The sequence below is a fragment of the Ascaphus truei genome, chromosome 6, assembly GCF_040206685.1.
Source record: "Ascaphus truei isolate aAscTru1 chromosome 6, aAscTru1.hap1, whole genome shotgun sequence".
Lineage (NCBI taxonomy): Eukaryota > Metazoa > Chordata > Amphibia > Anura > Ascaphidae > Ascaphus > Ascaphus truei.
In genome coordinates, this window is record NC_134488.1 from 15,208,541 (window position 1) to 15,230,845 (window position 22,305).

General features: G+C 42.7%; 1 protein-coding gene and 1 long non-coding RNA gene across 2 annotated transcripts; both read left to right on the forward strand.

Moving 5' to 3' along the window:
• The first annotated feature begins 707 nt into the window (after window positions 1-707).
• Window positions 708-6,931, forward strand: LOC142496398 (uncharacterized). The gene is made up of 4 exons (XR_012801971.1): window positions 708-754; window positions 5,936-6,023; window positions 6,104-6,292; window positions 6,830-6,931. It is a non-coding gene; the product is annotated as an uncharacterized LOC142496398 (long non-coding RNA).
• Window positions 6,932-7,886: 955 nt separating this feature from the next.
• LOC142498005 (uncharacterized) lies at window positions 7,887-22,269 on the forward strand. The gene is made up of 9 exons (XM_075606514.1): window positions 7,887-8,028; window positions 10,093-10,213; window positions 10,290-10,480; window positions 10,638-10,829; window positions 13,339-13,449; window positions 16,789-16,981; window positions 17,131-17,267; window positions 17,817-18,041; window positions 22,124-22,269. Exons 1-9 carry the CDS (start codon window positions 7,887-7,889, stop codon window positions 22,267-22,269), a joined length of 1,458 nt encoding a protein of 485 aa, XP_075462629.1.
• Window positions 22,270-22,305: the final 36 nt, after the last annotated feature.

The following is a 22,305-nucleotide window of genomic DNA, read 5'->3' on the forward strand; positions in this document are numbered from 1 at the left end:
TACTGTAGTCTTAGCTTTATATGAGCTCTCCAGATCCTACAGGTTATGATTGATAAATCCAAAGCTTGTATATACTAATCAATTATGTATTCTGGTATGGGTACACTAAAATATATCTTCTTTTGCTTTGCTATCTGAACCTATATAACATGCCTAGTTTATCTAGATTGATTACTAAGACCTAATTATTTTTTAGGCAACTTTTTTTTACTTTTAAGTTAATTTTACAGCTCCTGTGCTGTATATATATCCCCGTTTTGTAACCACTGCAGACTTAAAATGTCAGAAACGTCTCCTCTAAGTTAAGTGGGTAAAAAAAAAAATATCTCATCCAAGTGTGAAATTTACTTTGGCTCCCAAAGGAGGTCGGCACATTTCCCTGAGGACGGTAATGAGTGGCACAGCCTGTGGCATGACCAATAATAAAAGCAATAAATCTTTTTAAATGATGGATTTACTATGGAGAATAAAATGGAAATGAATGGTGAGGACAGCAGGGACAATTGGAAGGAGGCTAGAGAACCAAGGTATAATGAGACAGAGAAGAATGAGGGAGGTAATGAGATTTATGGAATCATAGAGAGAGCGTATTCCCTAGAAGATAAAGATGTAATACTTCTCTTTCGGTTTCCTTAGGTGTTCTTTCCCTATCCCCTGAGTGTAAAACAAACTGTGAAATCGACTGTCTTATTCAATGCCCAGTGGGCACGTACTATGCAACTGGCAGCTGCTTGGAGTGTCATGTTGGATTTTAGTAAGTGTGAAACCTTTCCTGATGTTACTGAGATTGAGAGAGAATGCTTTGTTTCATGTACACTGTTGACCTCATTACTTTGTAACATTATCATCACAGATGCAGCGCCCGTTATTCTTAGCGGGATCGTGTCAAAGGTCAGCAAATGGTGCAGTTTTGTGTGCATAACACACGATATGTGTACTGGCAGCTTCCTCTCTTTGTTTCTGTGCGATATCAGCTGATGTGTTCAAACTGGCGTTAGTAATATCAAACAATAAAGTGTGCATTTAGAATAATATCTGTATATCATTGTGGCAAAGCATATTAATAATACAGTACATGTGCTGGGGAGATGGGTTTGCAGACTTTAGTGGTGATGCTACTGTATTGTTTTAACCTGCTTATTGCCAGAGCCCATATTAGTGGCTATAACTAATTTCCCCTCTTATGAAGTTAATATATTAACCTCTTTGTGTGCTGCATGACGTAACAATTAAAAGTCATACTGTGGGGCTGCTTAATGTAACAGTAGGATGGGGGAATTTTTAGCAACATCTCGTTAAATATTGAAAGGTTACAGAGAGGGGGCCCTTTTAAAGATAGATAGAAGGGGGGGGGGGCATCAGCTATTAGATATAGGGTCATAAATCCCCTCTGGGAAATTCCAGAATTCAGTGGTGCCTGTTTTGTTCCTCCTGTGGCTTTTACATTTCTACCTATGGCAGCAACTCTAGGGAGTGGCAATAAAATTGGGGCAGTTTCTCAAATTCTTGGTAGCTTTGGAGATAGTTATTCTTACGTGGACATGAAAGGGGGGGGTCACATCTTTTAATATTGTGTGGGGATTATCACCACAAAATACAATCTGGGATATAGTGGTTTCCCCCATGGACATTTTAATATACAGTAACTGCTGTGGGGGGTGGAGCTTAGGCTAAGGTCCTACAAAGTTCTATAACTTTGTAAATAGGTGAACACCACTGAAATAAGAGCCTAGTTAATTATAGTGTGTCACGCTGTTTCCCCCACCCTCTGGAAGATTCTGCCATTACATGGTGTGTAGTGGTGCATACCTGCTGGTTTACAGTAGACCTGAGTCTCCGCCGGTGCTGTTGGGGAGAACAGGACAGGCGTCTGGGGTAGTAACAGGTTCTCACTCACGGTGTCAGCGCCTCCATCTCTTGCAGGCTCCAGGGATGTGGAGACAATCCCTTCAGGAGAACTCACTTCCACTCCCCCTGATTGATTGCACGCCAGACCAGAGTGTTATTTGAACAGGAACAGTTTCTTTATTGCTCACCCAGCATACAGTATATACCGGTTACAGAACTCTGATGTAGCGGACATTATTGCACTCATTAACCCCATGCAATGCATTAATGCTACTGTCCTATTTATCAGATGAAATACTGTGGCTCCATTGAAAACAATTATAGCGCATGCATTATCTCTTTCACACACATGATATTTCATGCATTAGTATTTACATTAACCAGTGTTAAGAGGAGTAATACCACCTGCAATGCATTAGTAATATAGCATATTCTCTACTATTTGTATATCACACTGAATTATTGAAAGCTTACAGTATTTTAATTGTTACTGTTAGATCTGTTTGCCACTGTTTCCAGTGCTTGTATACTGCGAAACACTTCTTTACAAATATTATGCTTAGTACTGTATGCATTTGTCTTACAATCATCTACTGGAGGAAGAAATACAAAATGCTAGTTATAAAGTATTTTGAGATATTGAGGCTAAAAGGGACTCAGACCCAGATACACAGAGATTCATTGAGCCTTTTTAACATGATGTTCAACTAAGTTAATGCCCGTTAAGCATAACTAAAGCAAATAATGTGACAACCAGGATTTACTCCTGTAAACAACATGCCATTATTTGTAATGGTCATTAATCTAATTGATACACAAATTAGCTAATAACAGCCTAAATGATATTCTTCCAATATTTACTAGCCTCTGTTAATGTTAATTAATTAAAGGGCCGGGAAATAATGCAACATTATTCATGTCATATCTAACTCTGGGCAAGATCCACAGAGGTCCATTAACTCATAATACCATGGTAGCAAAATCCGTAACCAACTTTTGTTTTCTCTGAGGATAAGGTATATCCGTAAAGCTAATTGTATGCAAAAACAATGGGTATTGTATATCTCATTAGCATAGTCTTAAAGCTATGTTAAGTTAGTCCAACACTGTGTGTTAATTTGGGATAACATGACGCTTAGGCTGTGGTCCCAGTGTGTTCTACAGCGCACAGCTCGGCGTGTGCTGTACGAACAAGTACCGTCCCTCAATGGGGATTGGCCCACTAAGTACCTTGGCACGCATTTGGCAGCCGTGCTATACAACAGGTTTTTCCAAATACAACAAAAGGTGTGGCCAGGCCCCCCCGGTGGTTCAGCCAATGAGGGCGACCCAGCCGGGTGAGTTCATGGCCACAACCATGCAAAACTCCCGCCACGCGCCCAATCTCTGCCTCTCTCCACAGACCGCAGATCGTGGTGAAGCGCTGTGCACGCGCCGCCACCCCGCCGGGCACGCGGGCTACAGTGCAGACTGGGACCGCGGCCTAAACATCTCTTACCTAAAGGTGGCAGAACTCCGAGAGAGACACAGACAGCAATACTATTTTTGTAAAGTACCAAGTGGCTTTGCTACCTCCCTAAACACTGCTTTATTACACGTGAAGAGACACCTGTGATCAAAACTGAACGTGCCTTAGATATATATAAATATTAGGATCTGGATGGGAGTAACACCATCTTTAGGTATGACTTAACAAATGTCAGGTTAAATCTCTGTACTAATATTGACGCACCTTTGTGGATAGGCGTAATTAGGGGCAGAGCTGGTGTAACCACTAGGCGAGCTAGGTGGTTGCCTAGGGTGGCCATTTTGAGGGGTGGTGGAGGCAGCGGGAGCAGAGCAGGTTGCTTAGCTCTGCCTGTGTCCCACACTGCTGCTACATGCTGCTGCTGCAGATACACACTAATATTCAGGGTAAAAGAGGGGTGTAAAATGGATGGGGGAGGGTGTTAAATGAACAGGGTTGTAAAACAGAGAGGGTGAAGAGGGTCCAAAAATGGAGGGGGGAATAGTGTGCAAATGTTAGGGGTGATAGTGTTAAAATGGAGGGGAAGCATGTAAATACAGAGGGGCTGTAAAAATGGATAGGAGGTGGTGTAAGAATGGAGGGAATGGGGGTGTGTAAAAATGGAGAGGGGGAGAGAGAAGAGGGTAAGAGAGAGGGGAGTGAGAGAATGTGGTGAGAGAGACAGGTGAGAGGGAGAGGGGGTGAGGGAGAGAGTGCGGGTTGGGGGAGTGAGTGAGAGGGGTGGGAGAAGTGAGACAGAGAGTTAGAGAGGGGTGGTGTGAGTGAGAGAGAGAGGGGTGAGAGTGAGTGAGACAGGGGTGGGGAGGAGTGGAGCATGTGGGGTAGAAGCGGGTGAGGAGGGGAGCATGTGAGGGAGAAGCTGGTGAGGAGGCAGGCACTAGGCGACCTACGGTGGCACATTTTGGCGGGTGGCAGAGGGTTAGGCAGGGGATGGTGGCAGTATGGCTCATGGGAGGAGCAGAGCAATTGCAGAGGAGGAAGTGTGAACTGCAGAGGAGGTGAAGGGAGGCAGCGTCTGTGGCCGAGGATGCACAAGCGCTCTGACTGTGATGAACTGGAAGAAAGTGAGTATTTCCAGTTCCAAAGGAGACCTTCCAGCCACGTAACTGGGGTGGGGGAGGTGAGAGAGGATCAAATGGGGCTGAGAGAGGATGAGGTGGTGAGAGGATGAAGGGGGTGAGGGAAAGAGAATGAGGTATTAAAGAGATAATTGGGAGGAGTGGGAGAGAAAGAGAGTATTTTGTCAGGCTGGGGCAAGTCTAACCAACATACAGTACAAATGATTTTGAAATGTTTTGGAGGGCGGGGGGGGTGTGGGGGGTCTTGGGTGCATGGCTGAAGATTCACCTAGGGTGCCACATACCCTTGCGCTAGCCCTGATCAGGAGGAACACCTCTTTTGCATTACATTATCACTAACAGCCGTTATAGTTAACGCAAGGCCCTTTCCTTTCCACTTGACTTAACCTAACGTTACTGAGCTTTGGAGATACATGTTAAGGCATAACGGGACATTAATTTAGGTTAGCATCTCGGTAAGTCTATGGATCTGGGTCTCTTTTCCTCCTCTCCTTTATGACCTGCAAAGGCCCCATTTCAGTGTCTGGATTGGAGTAATGCCAAGACAAATAACGTCATGTTATTTGAAGATAACGCAGCATTATGATTTTAACCCTATACTAAGCAGCTCAATGATAGCTGTTATTTTTGCATGTACAGCTCAACCCCCTTGTAACGCTGTGCTTGGGGTCCAAAGAATCACGTTGCGTTATCAGCGGATTGCATTAGAAATAATGTACAATTGTATGCAATAAAGTATTTAAGACACCAATAGCCATGTTGTAAAGTATTCCTAAATACGAAAACTGGGAGCCATGCTTGCATCGCGTTATAAGCGGATCCGCGTTGTAACGGATCGCGCTATAACGGGGTTGAGCTGTAAATACTTGTGAAAATAGTGGCGATTCCTGATTTTATTAACGTCACCTTATTTGCCATGATTTAACAGGGCTTAGTGAATCTAAACCAGATTATCCCCACTAACCGAATATTTTAGAATTGGAGTCTGGTAACATAGTCAGCCGTGTTACTTATCCTAATTACTGTATATAATTATAGACCTGTCACCTCACAAGTCTAATATGTTGGTCCACTGATGATTTGATATATTTTCTGTACTCTTTAGGTTTCCCAGATTAAGTTACCATCAGTGACCGTAAAGTAGACACATTTCAATGATGCAGTGATACAAATCGTTTTTGTATCTGTCATTTTTTCTGGATAACGCTGGTATTTGCAATGATTGGCGATTGATGGATGCAATATAGGTTGGAGGTCTCTGAAACAGAAGCAACTGAATGTGTAATACTACTGTACATGTAATTGATTATTTTAAATGTTCTGTAAAGACATGATGTTTCTCCTTTCCCTTATTCTTCATTTTCTTTCATTGTCTATCTCATTGCCGGCCTCAACACATGAATAATATAGGGAATCGCAGTGATGTAGCATGTAGCAGCAGTTATACAGCGTTACCGTAATCCCTTGATTTTTGCTCCAGTTGCCAAGGGGGAACCACAGCTCCAAGAAAATGCCCAGTAGGCACCTCAAATCCTCTACCAGCAAAAGGGCACCAAAGAGACTGTCAGGTATAAACCAAACCTTACAATCATATTGCTCATGGACAAGCTGTATGCTGCCAAAATCTGAATTCTGTTTATTTTGACAGGCATGTCCTCCTGGATTCATAAGTTTGGATTCAGGATCTGCATGCAGACCATGTCCCTCTGGATTTTCATGTCACCCCATTTCTGGCTATCAGAGCAGCTGCAAGCCTGGTCAGTACTCTTTTGAAGGTGCTCTAGACTGTGCGGAATGTCCTGATGGATTTGCGTGCCCTGACGGACACGACTGGAAGGTGCGTATGGACAAAAAGTCATTGCTAAAAGAGATAGCAAGAAACGGTCAGCCATATGAATGAGAGTAAAGGGTGAGAAGTGAAATGCTATACAGTATTTATCTTGAATTTCAGGCCCATACAATCATTTTGGTGGGAACATAGTGTATGTGAATGCATGTTATCAGCAAAAAAAAAAAACACCATGTAAAAAATAGGTAGTGTGATATCTTTTATTGAACCAACAAATAATTGCATTATACAAGCTTTTGAATCTCACTTGTTTTTATCGTGTGGTATACGGAACCTGGAAGGCTTATATACTAAAATTGTTTGTTCATCTAATAACATTTGTATCATACTGTAATTCCTATATTTTTCCATTTTGCTTTTTTTCACTTCTTCTGTATAATAGCAACCAATCGAACTACTATACCATTCTTGTTTTTGTCTACAATATAACTATCATTCTGTGTTGTGTTACCATAGAAGCATGTCTCTGTGCCACTGCTGTGTGGATTTATTGCTTGTGCTGATGGTCTTTCCATGTCTCTGCAGCTTTGCCCACCAGGGCAAGAGCCGACAAAGGATCACTCACGCTGCATTAATTGCCCACCAGGATTCTTCTCTACAGGGGATTCACCCAAATGTCTACCTTGTCTAGCAGGTATCATCTGACTCCTCAGATTTATATCCAGATACTTATTCATGAATATTTGTCTTGGCTATATATCAGGTTTCATAGTCCTTTCTTCTACAAGCTCCAACAAAGTCACTGCTTCCAAATTATCTTGAGGTGTTCCATTACATGAAGTCTCATGGTGGGAGAGAGTCGACTGTAGGAGCATAACATCTGAAGTTGACCCAAATTTATTTGATCCCCAGCGAGTGACTTGCTACAATAAAGTTCCTGGCTTTTAGTTATGTTTTTTTTTTAAAGGAATTTAATGAGAAAACCCAGTAGTCACTAGACATGGTAAAGAGATAACGAAGTTGGTAATTAGACCCTCTCATTAAATAATGAGGATGAGAAACACAAACTGTCAGGACAGAGAAAATGATCTGCAATGCAGAGAGGGTCTCATTAAAAAGACTGTCTGGGATCACACTAAGAGCAGATGCTCCACATGTCCACATACAAAGCTTCTGGAGACTCTTAACCCTTTTCACTGCTGGAGTAGATTGCAACACAATGCAGCATTGTTTTCCAAGCCTCTCTGGCAGTAAATAGGTTACGTTACATAAGTCCTTAGAAATAAAGAAGCTGGGAAATGTTATTTAAAACATACACAACAACACAAAGAAACACCTACATTGAATCAACACAACAGAAGCATAGCTTTGGGTATGACATTCACATAAGGAGGGGGATATGAGCGAAGCCTCATGTATAGGAAAGCACTACAAAAAAGATGCTAGTGAAATGCACCATGAACAACGGCCTTACATCTCCATCAAGAATGTTACATCTTTACTGCAGACGCAGAAAGATACTATAATGTAAATTAGACTGAACTGGTCATTGATTTTTTTTATAGGTAGCTATTGTCCACACATTGGTACGATCAACCCAATAATTTCCCCCACTGGTTTGTTGAAGGATGATCTAGGACAGATGAATTCCTGTATCTGCAGTAATGGTGCCCCCTGCCCAGATATCGTAGAACTGCAGCGATCAAATGTCAAGGCAGCTTCCTGCCAACTAGGTTCTTACTTGCATGCAGCAGGACATCAGGAGTGCCAACTTTGCCCCTCAGGTAAATTGATGGTGCTGTTGAAACACACTAACAACTCTTGAGCTGTACAATGCCTACATCACTGTATTACATACATTCATACAGGTAAGGGCAGTATGAAACTCTGTAAAGTTAAACTACCTGAACTGACGCTTTGAATAGTATAGATTTGCTCCCTAAATGTGCTAAGCCATATTTCCCCCTACAGTATGTCCCATTGAAATGAAGGGACTTGTGGCATAGCACTACTTAATAAATATGCCCTAAGTGTTCAGAATAGGGATTGAAGCTAAAGTATGTAGGTATGGTTGCTAAGTACCTAAAAGCAAAAAAGGGTATGGTACAGGAAAGAGTATAAAAATAGTAGCTTAAAGGAACAAGCTAAGCGCTTTAAAAAAACAAAACTTGTTTTATATACTGTATACAGGATTGAAGCAGGGGGTCATATATGGTGTGTGTGTGTGTGTGTGTGTGTGTGTGTGTGTGTGTGTGTGTGTGTGTGTGTGTGTGTGTGTGTGTGTGTGTGTGTGTGTGTGTGTGTGTGTGTGTGTGTGTGTGTGTGTGTGTGTGTGTGTGCGCGTGTTTCCGTGTGTTTCCAGCACTTCAGGGACCAGGCTTTATTTTCAGCTAGAATGTGGCCAAATGGTCTGTGAGCTTTCCAAGTAATTTTAGAATGTAAATGGGTTTGTTGTTGCATTCCACCACCAGCACCACCACCACCAATCAAGGAATGGATCATATTACAAATACTTAGGGGAAGGGAGACCTGTAGCCAGATGAGATAAGGTCATCTCAGTTTTAGTTGTGGAAGAGATTTCGTAAGAAGCAGCAGCTTGGGAAGAAACTGTGTGCAACTGGGAGAAGCTGCAGTGGACATTGCAGGAAGACAGAACAGTGAAAATCTCTTTAGGGAGATCCCTGCGCCTAGGTTTATAGGGTAACCCCAGTTTCCCAGTTGTAAGTGTGTGTGTTTTGCTGTAAATAGTTATGGGTATTTCTTTTTCCAATAAATTAATTGGATAAACTCTGTGTTTCTGTCTGGCGAATTGATCCCTGGTGTGTCAGTCCTGGTCTTCAATGATACTGAACCCCATTCATTTCCGCTCCGCGGACCCCCTGCATCCCGAAATACTTACCTCCAAAGAGGGTTCCGATATCTTGGCAAAGTTTAAAGCTCTCGCTTCTCGTGGGCCAATAGCAATCTGAACCTAATGATGTCATGGTTTCCTACTGGCCCGTAGGGTGTGGGAGATTTGAAACTCAGCCATAATGTGAAACCTGGTAACCAAGCAGAGTGGCTACCGGCACCCCCTATGGAGGTATCTATCTCCGGAAGTTTCAGCTCCAGAGACCCCCTGCTTCAATGCTCTGTAAAAAAAAAAGCGCTTGGATTGCCACTTTAAGTTGTGCATATAGTGAATGATTTCACATTGAAATATAGAAATGAATGCCCGATAAGAACATTTTGCACAGGCTTACAAAACTGGCAAATATTGAACTTTCACGGCTTTGGAAAACTTAATGAAATCATCAACATTTTCAAATATTGTTACAGTTTGAAGTGTGTTCCCCAGCGCGTGGAATTCCTTTGGTGTAGGTAAATCTTTTATACTGTGTGGATAAATCGGCTCCTCGTCTGTGCAGCCACTCTCACCCGCACGATCACAATTGGGTAATTCCAACCAGGGAATGATCTTCCAAACAAAACAAAATAAAGGGCATAACAGAAGCGAGTATAAGTAAAACAATTAAAAAAAAAATTGAAGTCCTACTACTGTTTTGTTTTATTTGCAAACATTCACCAGGAATGTTTTTCTCAACAAACTTTATTTTCATTTTGGGAGAGAGAAAGTGAGAGTACACCTCTATATAATAATAATAATAATAATAATAATAATAATAATAATAATAATAATAATAATAATAATAATAATAATAATAATAATAATATATTATATAATTAAACTTTGTCTCTCAAGCATTTGCACATTTCAGACACCTACTGTATTGCCCCTCACCTTGTTTGTTTTCTTTCATATTTAGGATAGCCTTGTCTTTGTGTTCTTTTCCTTACTCCATTGGCAGGCTATTCCATCCCCCATCCTCTCTTTGAAGAAGTTTCTGTGTTGCATTTCCCTATACCCAGCTTCAAGGCATTGTCTCTTGTTCTTGTTGAGCTGTCTGAGACATGCAAATGTACTCACAAGTATTATTTTTATTGACTATACACTGTGCTATGGAGGGTTTTTGTGATTTTTTTTTTACTCGCCATACATAACTAGTCTTTGGGTCTCTTGTTCTATTAATTCTCTTTCTGATAAATATTCTTCCCTCCTGTACCTTGTTGAAACTCTTGATATATTCTCAGGTCATTTCTGTGCTGATGGGATCACTGCCACGCCATGCCCTGCAGGGACTTATTCAGAAAAGGAAGGACTACGACATCAGAGACGATGCACTCTGTGCCCTGCAGGTCTCCTCCGCATTCTTAATTTTGATTAAGGAGGGTTAGATTTGGTAACAGCTTCTTGTGCATGATTTGAAAAGCATTACTGTAATATGTGTTTGTATTTGTTGTTCTTCTCTGTTTTTGGCTATTAGTTAGAGTTTTAATTTTATTTCCTTCTTAGGGTACTACTGTTCTGAAGGAAGTTCACAGCCTCCAGGTGTAGCGTCTCTCTGCCCAGAAGGTTTTTACTGTCCTATTGGCACTAGAAGTTCCCATGCATATCCCTGCCCAGCTGGAACATACAATGACCGACCTGGACAAGGACATAGGGGCAGCTGCATAGTCTGCTCTGAAGGGCTATTTTGCAAAGAAGGTAATATGTTCATACACCATTCCATCCCATCAATGATTTCATTTTATCTCTCACTCCTTTCATCTTTATCCCTCAACTGTGTAATTACAGGTTCAATCAGATGAAAATATCCCTCCTAACCTCATTCATTCTTAGAGAGCAGCAATTTTCCAAGTTTTATCATGCCATGAGGTTATACTCTTGTTTTAATCACTGTATAAAGTATCTCTGTACAGTACTCACAACTTTTGTCTAATTCAATCATGAAGTTTTGTCAAATTCAAGGAGGTGATTTTGTGCCCTTCTTGTCATTCCAAAAAAGGGAAAAGATTTCAAAGAACTCTTAGATTAAAGATTATTGGGGTACATGCCCCAACCGTTTACCAACATTTTGGCTCAAACAGCAGACCTTCCTCAGGGCTTGTCATTAGTAATTCAAGAAATTAAATACAACAATGGTGCTGTATATTGCTGCGTCTATGCCTAAAACCTTCTATTTTCTGGGCATTGTGCTACCCTTGTGTCCTTGCATTCCTTCAGCCCACCAGACATATATTGTATCCACTATTTTGTGTACCATGCCACCCTAATATCTGCACTAACCTTTTGATTGCTGTGATACCCAATATATCATTGGAGTTCATGCTGCTCCCTTGAACTGACTGCTACACACATGGCACTCTTGGATAGCCTGCTGCCTCAGATATCTTTTGGCAGTCCATGCTGTTTCCTATCTTACCTGATCCTAGTATTGCTACAAGATAGGAGGGTACATTTCTTCCAAGAAATGGGCAAGTTCATAGGTGATATCTGATCTCTCTACCTCGAACTACTATGGTCCAAACCACAGTTCTTACATTTGAGCCCAGGCTAAAATTATGCATAACTGAGCCAGCAGGGAAAGTAATATACACATTTAAAAATAAAATAGATTAAGAGTAATCAAATACTATATATATATTATAAATGAAATACTATTAAATACTATATAAATTACTATATATATATATATATATATATATATACAGTTATATATATATAGTGTAGAATGACCTACAGTTGGCACACAAGAAAAAAGAAAGAAGGGGGAGGGGGGGGGGGGGCGAAACAAAAAGTAGTTATGTCTATATAAATAATAATAATAATAGTGACTGCTAAGTAATGCACTTACAATACGTGAAGGATGTTAGAACTAGTTCAAATTAAATTGATCAGGAACACTGTAGAGACTTGGACTGGATTATGACCAGTAACTTCTGGATCCTTTAAGCTGCTTGCACTGTAAATATCTTCATATAATGTCCAATGGTAAATGAAAATGGAACAGTAGAACTTTTAAACAATTTATTAAAAAAACAACCTAATGATATATGTATAAAAGACTCACACTAAACTGCAGTGTGGCAGAGACACAAATTGTATGGCTCTTATATATTGGTGACCCCTTTGAGATATTTGTTTATATTAACACATAAGATCTTGAACAAGTCCTCAATCGTATAATCGTATAATACAAACAAACGAGTCCCGTAGAATTGGATATCCTCGGAGTAATTACTCCCGCTTCAGATGTATCAAATGCGGAACTCCTGATGGGAACGTCCTCCGGATACTTTCTCCCAATGTGCAGCCGCACATGGGGTACGGTTAGGGTCTAGACCACCCTCAGTGCAGTTGGTCCCACTCTTAGTCTGGCGATATGGAGCTCCCAGTGTGCAGCCGCACACGTCCACATCACATGGATCTCGCGGGACTTCACCTCTACTGTGGTACCGATAACTGACGCCCCCGATCACCATCACTGTAGATCTCACTATGTCTGCTCTTCCACTGCTGCTAGAAACGTCACGCTATGCGTTTTACCCTAGCGGCTTCTTCAGGGGTCAATTAACTCACTCTGTTAATTAACCCCTGAAGAAGCCGCTACAGTGAAACGTGTAGGGTGACATGAGGTAAAACTGCAGCGCTATACAAGAACAAACAATTATTACAAGTGCATACTATAGCGTACTCGTTGCTGTGCTTAAAGCAGCAATACCGGTTTCACTTTTTTAAAAATGTTTACATTTATTTTTTATGACAGGATTGAAGTAGGGGGACTTTAGGGCCTGAACTATGCTAATTTCAGCTACGGGCACCCACTGCTTCCGGGGCGACTTACCTCCATAGGGGGTGCCGGTATCTATGCAGGCAGAAAAACGGTGTGCCTAACATAATGGAGGCGTTTAAATATCCCGCATCACTTGGGCCAATAAGACGCTGTGTCTTCATCCAGTTCAACTCATGTTCAAACATTCCCTTTCCTTTGATCAATGTGTAATGTATCAGAGTTAAACCTCTGAAGTATCCTGTCTCCCACTTTCATTTCAAATTGTACATCTGTGTAACAGAAACCCTGGGTATTCTATGACCCACCTCTACTTTTTTTTTTATTTCTATTTTCTGAACAGGTAGCATGCAGAACTGAACACAGTGCTATCATTAAGTTCTTACCAATTATCTTTAAAGTGACACACCATCTTCTTTACAGGTTCTTCTGTCTCTGGCTCTCCATGCACCAGAGGGAAGTTCTGTCCTGCCGGAACCAGTCAAGAGCAGGACTGTCCTCCGGGGACTTTTACTCATTATATTGGAGCTTCAAGTAAGACCATATAAATGCAGGAGTATTCTATCAGTCATTAATACTGTTATTCAGGGAAAAACATTCTATCAATAATGAAAAACAATGTTTACATAGCTTGCTTTAATGTGAAATGCTACTCTACCCAACGGCCAAATGCCATACAAGGTCAGAGCTACCAACAAGAAAGAAAGTCAAATTAGTGCTTACAAATGTCAGCTAGCGGCTTCCTCTGACATATTTATGCTATCACTGTTTTGATACAGCTTCTGACTAGAGTAAGCAGCTGCTACTGTATGTTATAACCTGGATAAACTACCTAAACAGTAGAGTAAAAAACCCCGAATAATTACAGTAAAAGTATCTCAGAAGAGCAGGACACACAAGGCACCAGGTGGGAGCAGACACCATTTAATAGGATTAGATGCACGCAAAAAATGGAAATTGCAACCGCGCGTTAACACCCGCTAATATGCCCAAGTGGGTGCAATAAAGTCCACTACAGTACACCTGTATAGTAAAATGTTACATGTTGTATGTACAGTATATATGTGCAGATGTAGCAAGAGTAAGGCTGAGTCCACGCTGGACCTGAGCGCGCTCATGCTTGCAGAGCGCTCCAAGCATGAGCGCCGGGTGTCCTGCATTTACGCGCGCTCGGGGCGGGGGAGTGGGCATTGCGGGTAGTTGAGCGCGCTGGAAAGTCAGTTTTTTTTGTGTACCCGAGCGCCGGTGAGCGTGTGTGCCTGCACACGAGCGCGCGCACAGCGTGAGCGGGGACTTACATATATCTATATATGTAAGTAACCACCACAAGCGTCGCGGGGATGCAGCCTTAGGCGAAGGCTCCACTGCACGCACCGGCATGCCCGCACTGCATCCAGGTGGCGCATGCACGGCACTTCACCGCGATATACGGTCTTTAGCGAGCCGGTTTTCAGCGTGGGGGGCGTGGCCAAAACGGCAGCAGCAGCAGCGTGCAGGCAGATAAGGCTAAAGTCTTCAGCAGTACCCTTGAGGAAGAGGTCTGACCTACTGCTGTGGGGGGTGCAGCACAGATCTGTCACTCATGCTCCCGGGGTGCAGAGCGCGCTGGGCATCAGACAAGTCATGTCACAGGCAGGATATCCAGGTAGGCAGGGTACAGTGCAGGGTATATATGTGGGGAGAGAACATTGGGGTAAAGTGCTTCCCCAATTAACCGGTGCTACAGAGCTAATTTCCACCTGAATGATAAATGTGTTGCTTTGTCCGGAAGAACAAACGGTATACAGGAACATATAGATAAACCCCTAGTTGGAATGTGGTCTGGCGGTGGCTGTGAAGGGTTGTCTGAGAGAGGTCCCAAAACCCACCCAGACCCCATACATGTCCCTCTACTATATGACCCACAATGCCTGGGGATGCTCCAAAAGTAATGAATGAAATTACTCACAGGTATCTTCAAAGTTCGTCCGGTTTTATCTTGATTCTTGCGTGCGCCAGGCTGTGTGAAAGTACAAGCAAGCCGTGCCCGCTGTTTTTTCCTCCCCGGTGAGGACACCTTGCTTATATATGTGGGGATGCCGAGCACACTCACTTCACATCACAGAGCCCCAGCACGGCTGCCGTACACACTCAGACCTCCCTTCCGTAGCTCCAGACAGCTCCCCTCCTCATTGGCTCCATGCCACAACACGTGACGCGTCGCCGCTCGGGATTACAATCCTATTGCATCTCCTGCTGGCTGACGCGTCACAGCGCATAGTGAGCCTTGCCGTGAGGAGGGACTGGGGCCGGCTGAGGAGGACATAAGGAGCTGGAGAGTGGTGCGCACGCTGCTGCACGTGATGTCGAATGCAGCGGGACCCAGGCCTTAGGCTGAGCTTATAGTGCAGGCTACATTGACGGCGACGCGACCAGTGACGTCACCCGTCGCCGTTGCTGTTGCAAAATTTGTAATTGAGTTTTTGAGATGTCGCTGGCTGCAAGGGGTGGTGGCACCATGTAGAGGCTTACATGATTGGCTTATTGCAGTCTCGTGGTGCGGCCGTCGCGGTAAATATCAAAATCCATTGATTTCAGCAATTTTGGTTGCGCCATCGCGGTCGAGCCCATTATAGGCGCACGCGACAGACTACATTGACTTGTTTTGATGTGGAACGCCGTCGCTGTAGTCGGGACTATAAACGCAGCCTTGCTGTCCTCAGTGCTGCAGACGAACAAGCAATTCTGCTGCGCCGGAGACAGTGTTTTCCGCAAGGGCGTTATGGGGAGTCCATGCGTCTCAAAGGGAACCCTTCAATGCCATGACCCAGCGGCCCGAGGACACTAAGCTTTGCTACATCTGTATATCTTTGGCCTCGGTCATGGTTTCTGCTGGCGGGTGGAGGCGCGCTGAGGCTGAGGGAAAGCGGGTGCGTTCCCTGGCCTTAGACAGCGCGCCGTCCGTGGGCGTGTCGGGGGCGTGTCGGCGGGCGGGCCAGTGACGTCACGGAGCTGGTTCGCCCTCATTGGGCGAACCGCTCGCGTGACCGGCCCTGCGCTCCGGCAAGCGGGAAAATGTAACATTTTCCTAAGACCTACGCTCCCGCGCGCCTCCGCCCGCAAGCACTATCCATGGACGCGGCCTTTGTTTGCATAGAGCCATCCATTAGCACTTTACAGCAGTGGTACGTGGGACAAAATAAAAGGAGACTTAGCGCTACACACATAAAAGTAAACATTAGCAAAATGATCCCTGTCCCGAAGAGCTTACAATCAAAGTGTGTTTCATGATGAAAATAATATTTTATTCAATTGAAAAGTGGGATTGGTTCTAAACTCATAACAATGCAGTGTAACAGTTTCAGAAACATAGTGAAACAGCGCCACCTGGTGACCGATCAAGGGATCCAGCATACATGATGTACCCAGCCTCGGAGTTGGTCCCTCTAAAAATACTGACACGTTCATTACACATGAGCAGCAAACATTAGATACTCCTGACAAGTCAGTCCCGGGTCTGGCTAATCAGCGGGACAGTCCTTAAAGTTTTAGAGGAGGGCAACCAACTGGAGACTGGTGTATCAGGTCAGTTCTTTTCCTACCAACATGATCAGGTCCCGCCTGCTCAGGGGGCTCCCTGGTGACTGTGGCCCCCCGGATTGGTGACTTTCCTTTTCAGGTGGTCTGATTTTAGGAATTTGTCATGCATACATCACTGAGGAACAGTTATAGGATTGTATGTCTTGAAAGTTTGCGTACCTTGTTTTGCATATTGTGAGGGATGCGTCTGCTGCAATACATTTCATAGGGTGTTTATTCATTAAAAGCACTATCTTTGTTTAATGAACAATAACCTCCAGAATGCCTTACTTATGCATATATATTTTTTCTTAGGAATTGAACAGTGTGTCTTGTGTCCTGCTGGGTTTTACTGCCTGTCAAATATCAGTTACCCCATTCCATGCCAGCCAGGTACCTTTAACCCATTGGAGGGGCAGGATGAGGCTGGAGACTGCATATTTTGCACTGCAGGGAGGGCTTGTACCCGAACAGGCTTATCCCAACCAGACACTGATTGTTCCCCAGGGTGAGTATGACATTTCCCCAATGCACCTGCATGCACAACTCCATATGAACCTTCTCCATATTCTGTTGTGCTGTATATGAGCAGTGCATGACATGCATATTGTATGCAATAGGGGTGCTAATTTAGTTTTTCTTCTAATGTTACTGTAGATATGTGTGTCCAGTGGGTTCTCGGTCACCTACTTCCTCTGAAAATGCCTGCCCCTCAGGAACCTTTAGCGATAGCCACAATCTTTTCCACAAATCACAGTGTGACATTTGTCCTGCCCGATTCTTCTGTGCTACAGGTAAGTGCCCAAAGCTCAAACCAAAGTTCATAGCAGACAATACACCTCTAGATAAAGGTCTGCATCCAGAACTGACACCTATGTCAAAAGTAAAGATGCCCCATAGCTCTAGTGTTTTGGTTTTGCCTCTAAAAATGTTAAGGTGTTTGGTTTTGGATCATGGCAGAAATATGCGATTTTTGTTTGCAAAATCCCCCTAAAATGTAATCTGTAGAAAGTGGAGATTTTTTTTTCTTCTATAGCCGTTCCCTGGAGGGAGGAAATGCTGGGAGTTCTCATAGTATTTCCCCCCCGCTCAATCTGGAAGTAGAAATGTGGGTTTTGCCTTAAGGCATGGGTCAAGCTGTGGTTCAGAGGGGTCTGAACCACGGGAGTTTGTGGTGGCTCATATTCTGCCTTCCTAAACTTGCCTCTCTAACAAGAAGCGATGCCCCACATCTCACTTGCGTCTGTATCCTCTTCTGGCATCTTCCTTTAAGATATCTTTCACCAGTCTCTGTGTTTTCTGACATCCTCCCTTGTAATAAACAAATTCCATTGTATACTTAGCTTCAGGAGGAACACAGCGGCCACCAGTTCCCTGCCCCCGTGGGCATTATTGCCCCGGAGGAACCAAGCTTGGTACCCAGTACAAATGCCCTCCTGGAACATGGACTGACAGGTCCAGCTTGGCATCTGACACCGAATGCTACCCATGTCCTGCTGGCTGGTTCTGTTTGACAGGAGCTGAGAGTCCTTCTGGGAAATGTAGTGCTGGATATTTCTGTCCAGAGGGTAAGTCAGACTTGCTGATCGAAAAATGTCAAGTGTTAGTAAATAAGAGGAATGCAATAAGGAATTATCTTAGAAATTAATTATTTATACATTAACATGAAAGTTCTTCATAAGTAGTATATGATTTTTTGAGGCTTTTTTGTCCTCTAAGAGGAAGAATATTTGTAAAATACACTACCTTATCTTTAAATGTGAAGGTCTTCTGTATCAACAGAGGTGCCAACTTCCAAGCAACCACATCAGTGAGATGTTTTGGGCCACAACATCCATTTTAATAGGACATGACTAATTTTTATAAGCAATCTCCCATAAAGTCTACTCGGCTGCTGAAGCTAAAATTGACTAACCAGTGATAGTTGACAAGCAAGGAAAAGTGTACACTGATGCACTGCACCAGTGTTTAGTCACTGTTTTAACAAGAAACTTGTTAATCAAGTATTTTACACATGGTGCAGATTGTTAGCCAGAGAGCTTTAGTTCAACTCACACCTGGCAGAAACAAACTCAGAAAAAAGGGCGCACTGACAAAATTGTATACATTACATTGTAATAAATGCCTCAGGTTAGGGTAACTATTCCATACTGTACCTACGGTATACTCCCCATATCACAAAACTATGCCCACACATACAGAGGGACCAAACTGGACACATTTTGTAAGAGGAGCAATATACTGTATGACTTGTAGTCAAGGGGGTATCTGTGGCCATATAAAGATACACACATACTGTATATTTAAACACACCTCTACACACAAACAGACAGAGGCAGGCCCTAATATATGGGGTATTATGTAGCAAAGTGTCCCGACTACAAACAGAGGCGAAACTAGCAAAAATGATATTGCACCAGATTTATCAATGAAAAGGGTCCCATACAATATAAAAGGATTTGAGGACCTAGGTATCCACAGTGACAATCAATGGATTAAATGGCTTAGTTGTGTTTGTTATTAATTATTGTAATGTATTTTTATTTAATGTATTTTTTAAGGCTTTTCAATGGCCACATTTAGCTAATATTGCCCATTACTTTGGGGGGAAACGATGGGGCTAATTGCCCTGGGATGGGTGGTTAGGCCTCCCCAGGGGATTAGCTGTGCATGGGGGTTAACCCCATCATTACATTAGTGGCTTGTAAAGCATTGCTTAGCAATGCTTTACTAGCCAGTAAAGTACATTAATGAAGGGGAGTAAGTCATGTCTTTTAATATTGTACATTTAGCATTTTTTTTATTCGATCTTACCATTGATTACCAATGTGGCTATGTAGGCCCCCATTTTGAGGAGCTAGGTAGCTATAGTGACAATTAATGGTTTTATGGTTTACGCTTATTTTAAATGTACTTTTAATGTTTTGTTAGGTTTTATTTATACTTGTGTATTTTTTTTATGGTTAATGCCCAAATGCACTATTAGCCACCATTTGGCTAATGGGGATATTGGGCATTAGTCTAGAGGGGGGTAGGTTTGTTTGGGGGTAGGTGGGTTAGAGGGTGTGGGTGAAGGTGGTAGTTGCCCCGGGGAGGTTGGTTAGGCCTCCATGGGGCAGTTGCGGGAAGGGTTAACCACTTCATTAGCTTAGAGGTTAGTAAAGCAATTGCATCGCAATACTTTACTAGTCACTAAGGTAGCCAACAGGGTTAGGTAGTGTAGTTGAATGTTCATATTAACCCCTTTGTGGTCAGCTAGTCATGAAAATCCATGACTAGTTGACCCGTGGGCTATTAAGGGGTTCATAATTACTGTATTGTATTTTAAGTTATATTTTATCACCTATTTCAGGTTGGTTTAGCTTATCTTGCCTATATATATAATGGCCAGTATATTGACCATTACATACATAGGAAAGACAGCACTAACGATAAAGTGATTTATTTTTAGTGCGCAACGTTGATGTGTTGCACAATTAAAAGGCAATTTTTGGCCGATAACACCGGCTGCTCGATATATCCGAGCCTACAGTACGTGTGGTCTCATCAATGATCTATTAAGTGGCATCACACCCCTTTCTTTCTGCTGCTAATAACTCCCCCTTGGTAACCAAGCTGCTGGCTTTTTGCATTGCTTTGTTACATTGCTTGTTTACTTTTAAGTCTGCTGAAATAATGACTCCCAGGTCCCTTTCCTCTATAGTAGTTGACATAGAGCCACTAGTCCTGTATTTTGCCTTTTGGATTTGTGTGACCCAAGTACATTACTTTGCACTCTTTGACATTACATTTTTAGTTACTAGTGCCACACTCTTGACCATTCCTCTAATTGACCTAAATCATGAATTATTTTGTTTACCTAACCTGAACTGTTTAAGATCTTTGTGTCATCTGCAAAAAGGCCCACTTTCCCCTCCAGACCGTGTGTGGTGCTAATCGTATAGATGTTGCAGAGCACCAGTCCCACGGTAGATCCCTGAGGTACTTCATTTGTCACCTTCCCTTAATCTGAATGTTCTACAGTTAACACAACTCTCTACCACCTATCCTTCAACCACTGCCTTATCCATTCTGCCAACGTAGGGTCTTATCCCAAGCATTGCAACTTGTTTATCAGTCTTTTATGTGTGAGTGTCAAAACCTTATTAATATCTATTGCTCCACTCTGATCTTTGACCTTGGACACAAAGTCAACATTTTTTATTGTTTTATGACGTTTGTATCGCCCCCGGGTAAATGCACTCTGCCTGGTATCTTGTAAGTAGCCGTACAATAGATAGTTAACAATTCTATCTTGCAGCAATGTTGACATTAATTTCCCCACTACCGTCGCCAGGCTCACTGGTTTATAGTTACCTGTCTCTTCCCTACTTCTACTTTTTTGAAGTGGGACTACGCTCGCTGTTCTCCTGTCATCTGGAACTATTGAACAACTGTTAATAGTGACTGGTTGAAAGAGCATTTTCTTAAAAACCAAACCCCCAAAAAGCCAGCAGCTTGGTTACCAAGGGGGAGTTATTAGCAGCAGAAAGAAAGGGGTGTGATGCCACTTAATAGATCATTGATGAGACCACACGTACTGTAGGCTCGGATATATCGAGCAGCCGGTGTTATCGGCCAAAAGTTGTAAAGCAGGGTGTCTCTGGAGCTGAACTGTGTTCATTTCAGCGCTAGGAGCCCTCTACTTACTTCTGTAGATGCTGCCAGTATCTCATACGTGTTTAAAGTTCCCACGTCGCGCAGGCCAATAGGAAGTTGTGAGATCATGTTGCGGCTTTCTATAGGCCTGCATGACGTAGGACCTTTAAACCGCCCTGTTGCTTGCCTAGCCGGGGCTGCTACTGGAATTACCTACAGAGGTAAGTATATTGGAAAGCAGGGGATCCCCAGAGCTGAAATCAATGCAGTTTAGCTCCCAAGACCCCCTGCTTCCCATCCAGTAAAAAAGACACATAGGTAGAAACACACCTTGTAATAGTTCTGTTAACGCTGTTGCCAGCCCACCCCTAAGCTCTCTTATCCTCGGATGTATCCCATCTGGCCCCATTGACTTGTCCACTTTCAGTTTTGACGTTCCATTAAGACTTTCTCCTCTCTGAATGGACTTCTGTCCACCTAATTTCAATGTATATTCCTCACCCAATTGTGGTCCCTTCCCATCATCTTCAGCTGTGAAGACTGAGCAAAAATAATTGTTTAAGTGGAAACTGTTCATGGTGAAACTGTCAAACATATTGATAGAAACAGAAAATCCTAGGCCAATCTAAACAAAAATAGATATTGAGCATACTTCAAGCAAGAAAATACACATACAATGTCTAGAATATATACTTACTCTCCCACAAAACAAAAAGTACCACATTAAATTAAGTAATGTTGCATATAATGTCCATCCAATTTATTCCAATTAATTAAGTTAAGCAGTGTATTCAATTAAAGGTATCAATGCATACAAAGTATAATACAGAATTAATAAAACTGCTTTGTCTTTATTCTTGGAAAAGTGAGAAATAATACACAACTATTAATAACATTTACAGTAAATATACCACTGGCATATCTCCTGCCAGTGTGAGTGTAATGTAATATAAATCATAACACTTCTGCCATCTCTTTTCTTTGTCTGATCTATGTTCTATCTCCTGGAAAGGTGCGCAATTCAGCTCCCAGTTCCCGTGTCCTGCAGGAACTTTCAACCTCAAACTGGGCAGTGTCCGCGTGGGTGAGTGCAGCGCCTGTCCCATGGGATCTTACTGTCCTTTAGGCACCTCCAAACCGGCTCTGTGCCCCATGTAAGTAGAAATGTGTCACTTCACGATGCAGTAGGACATA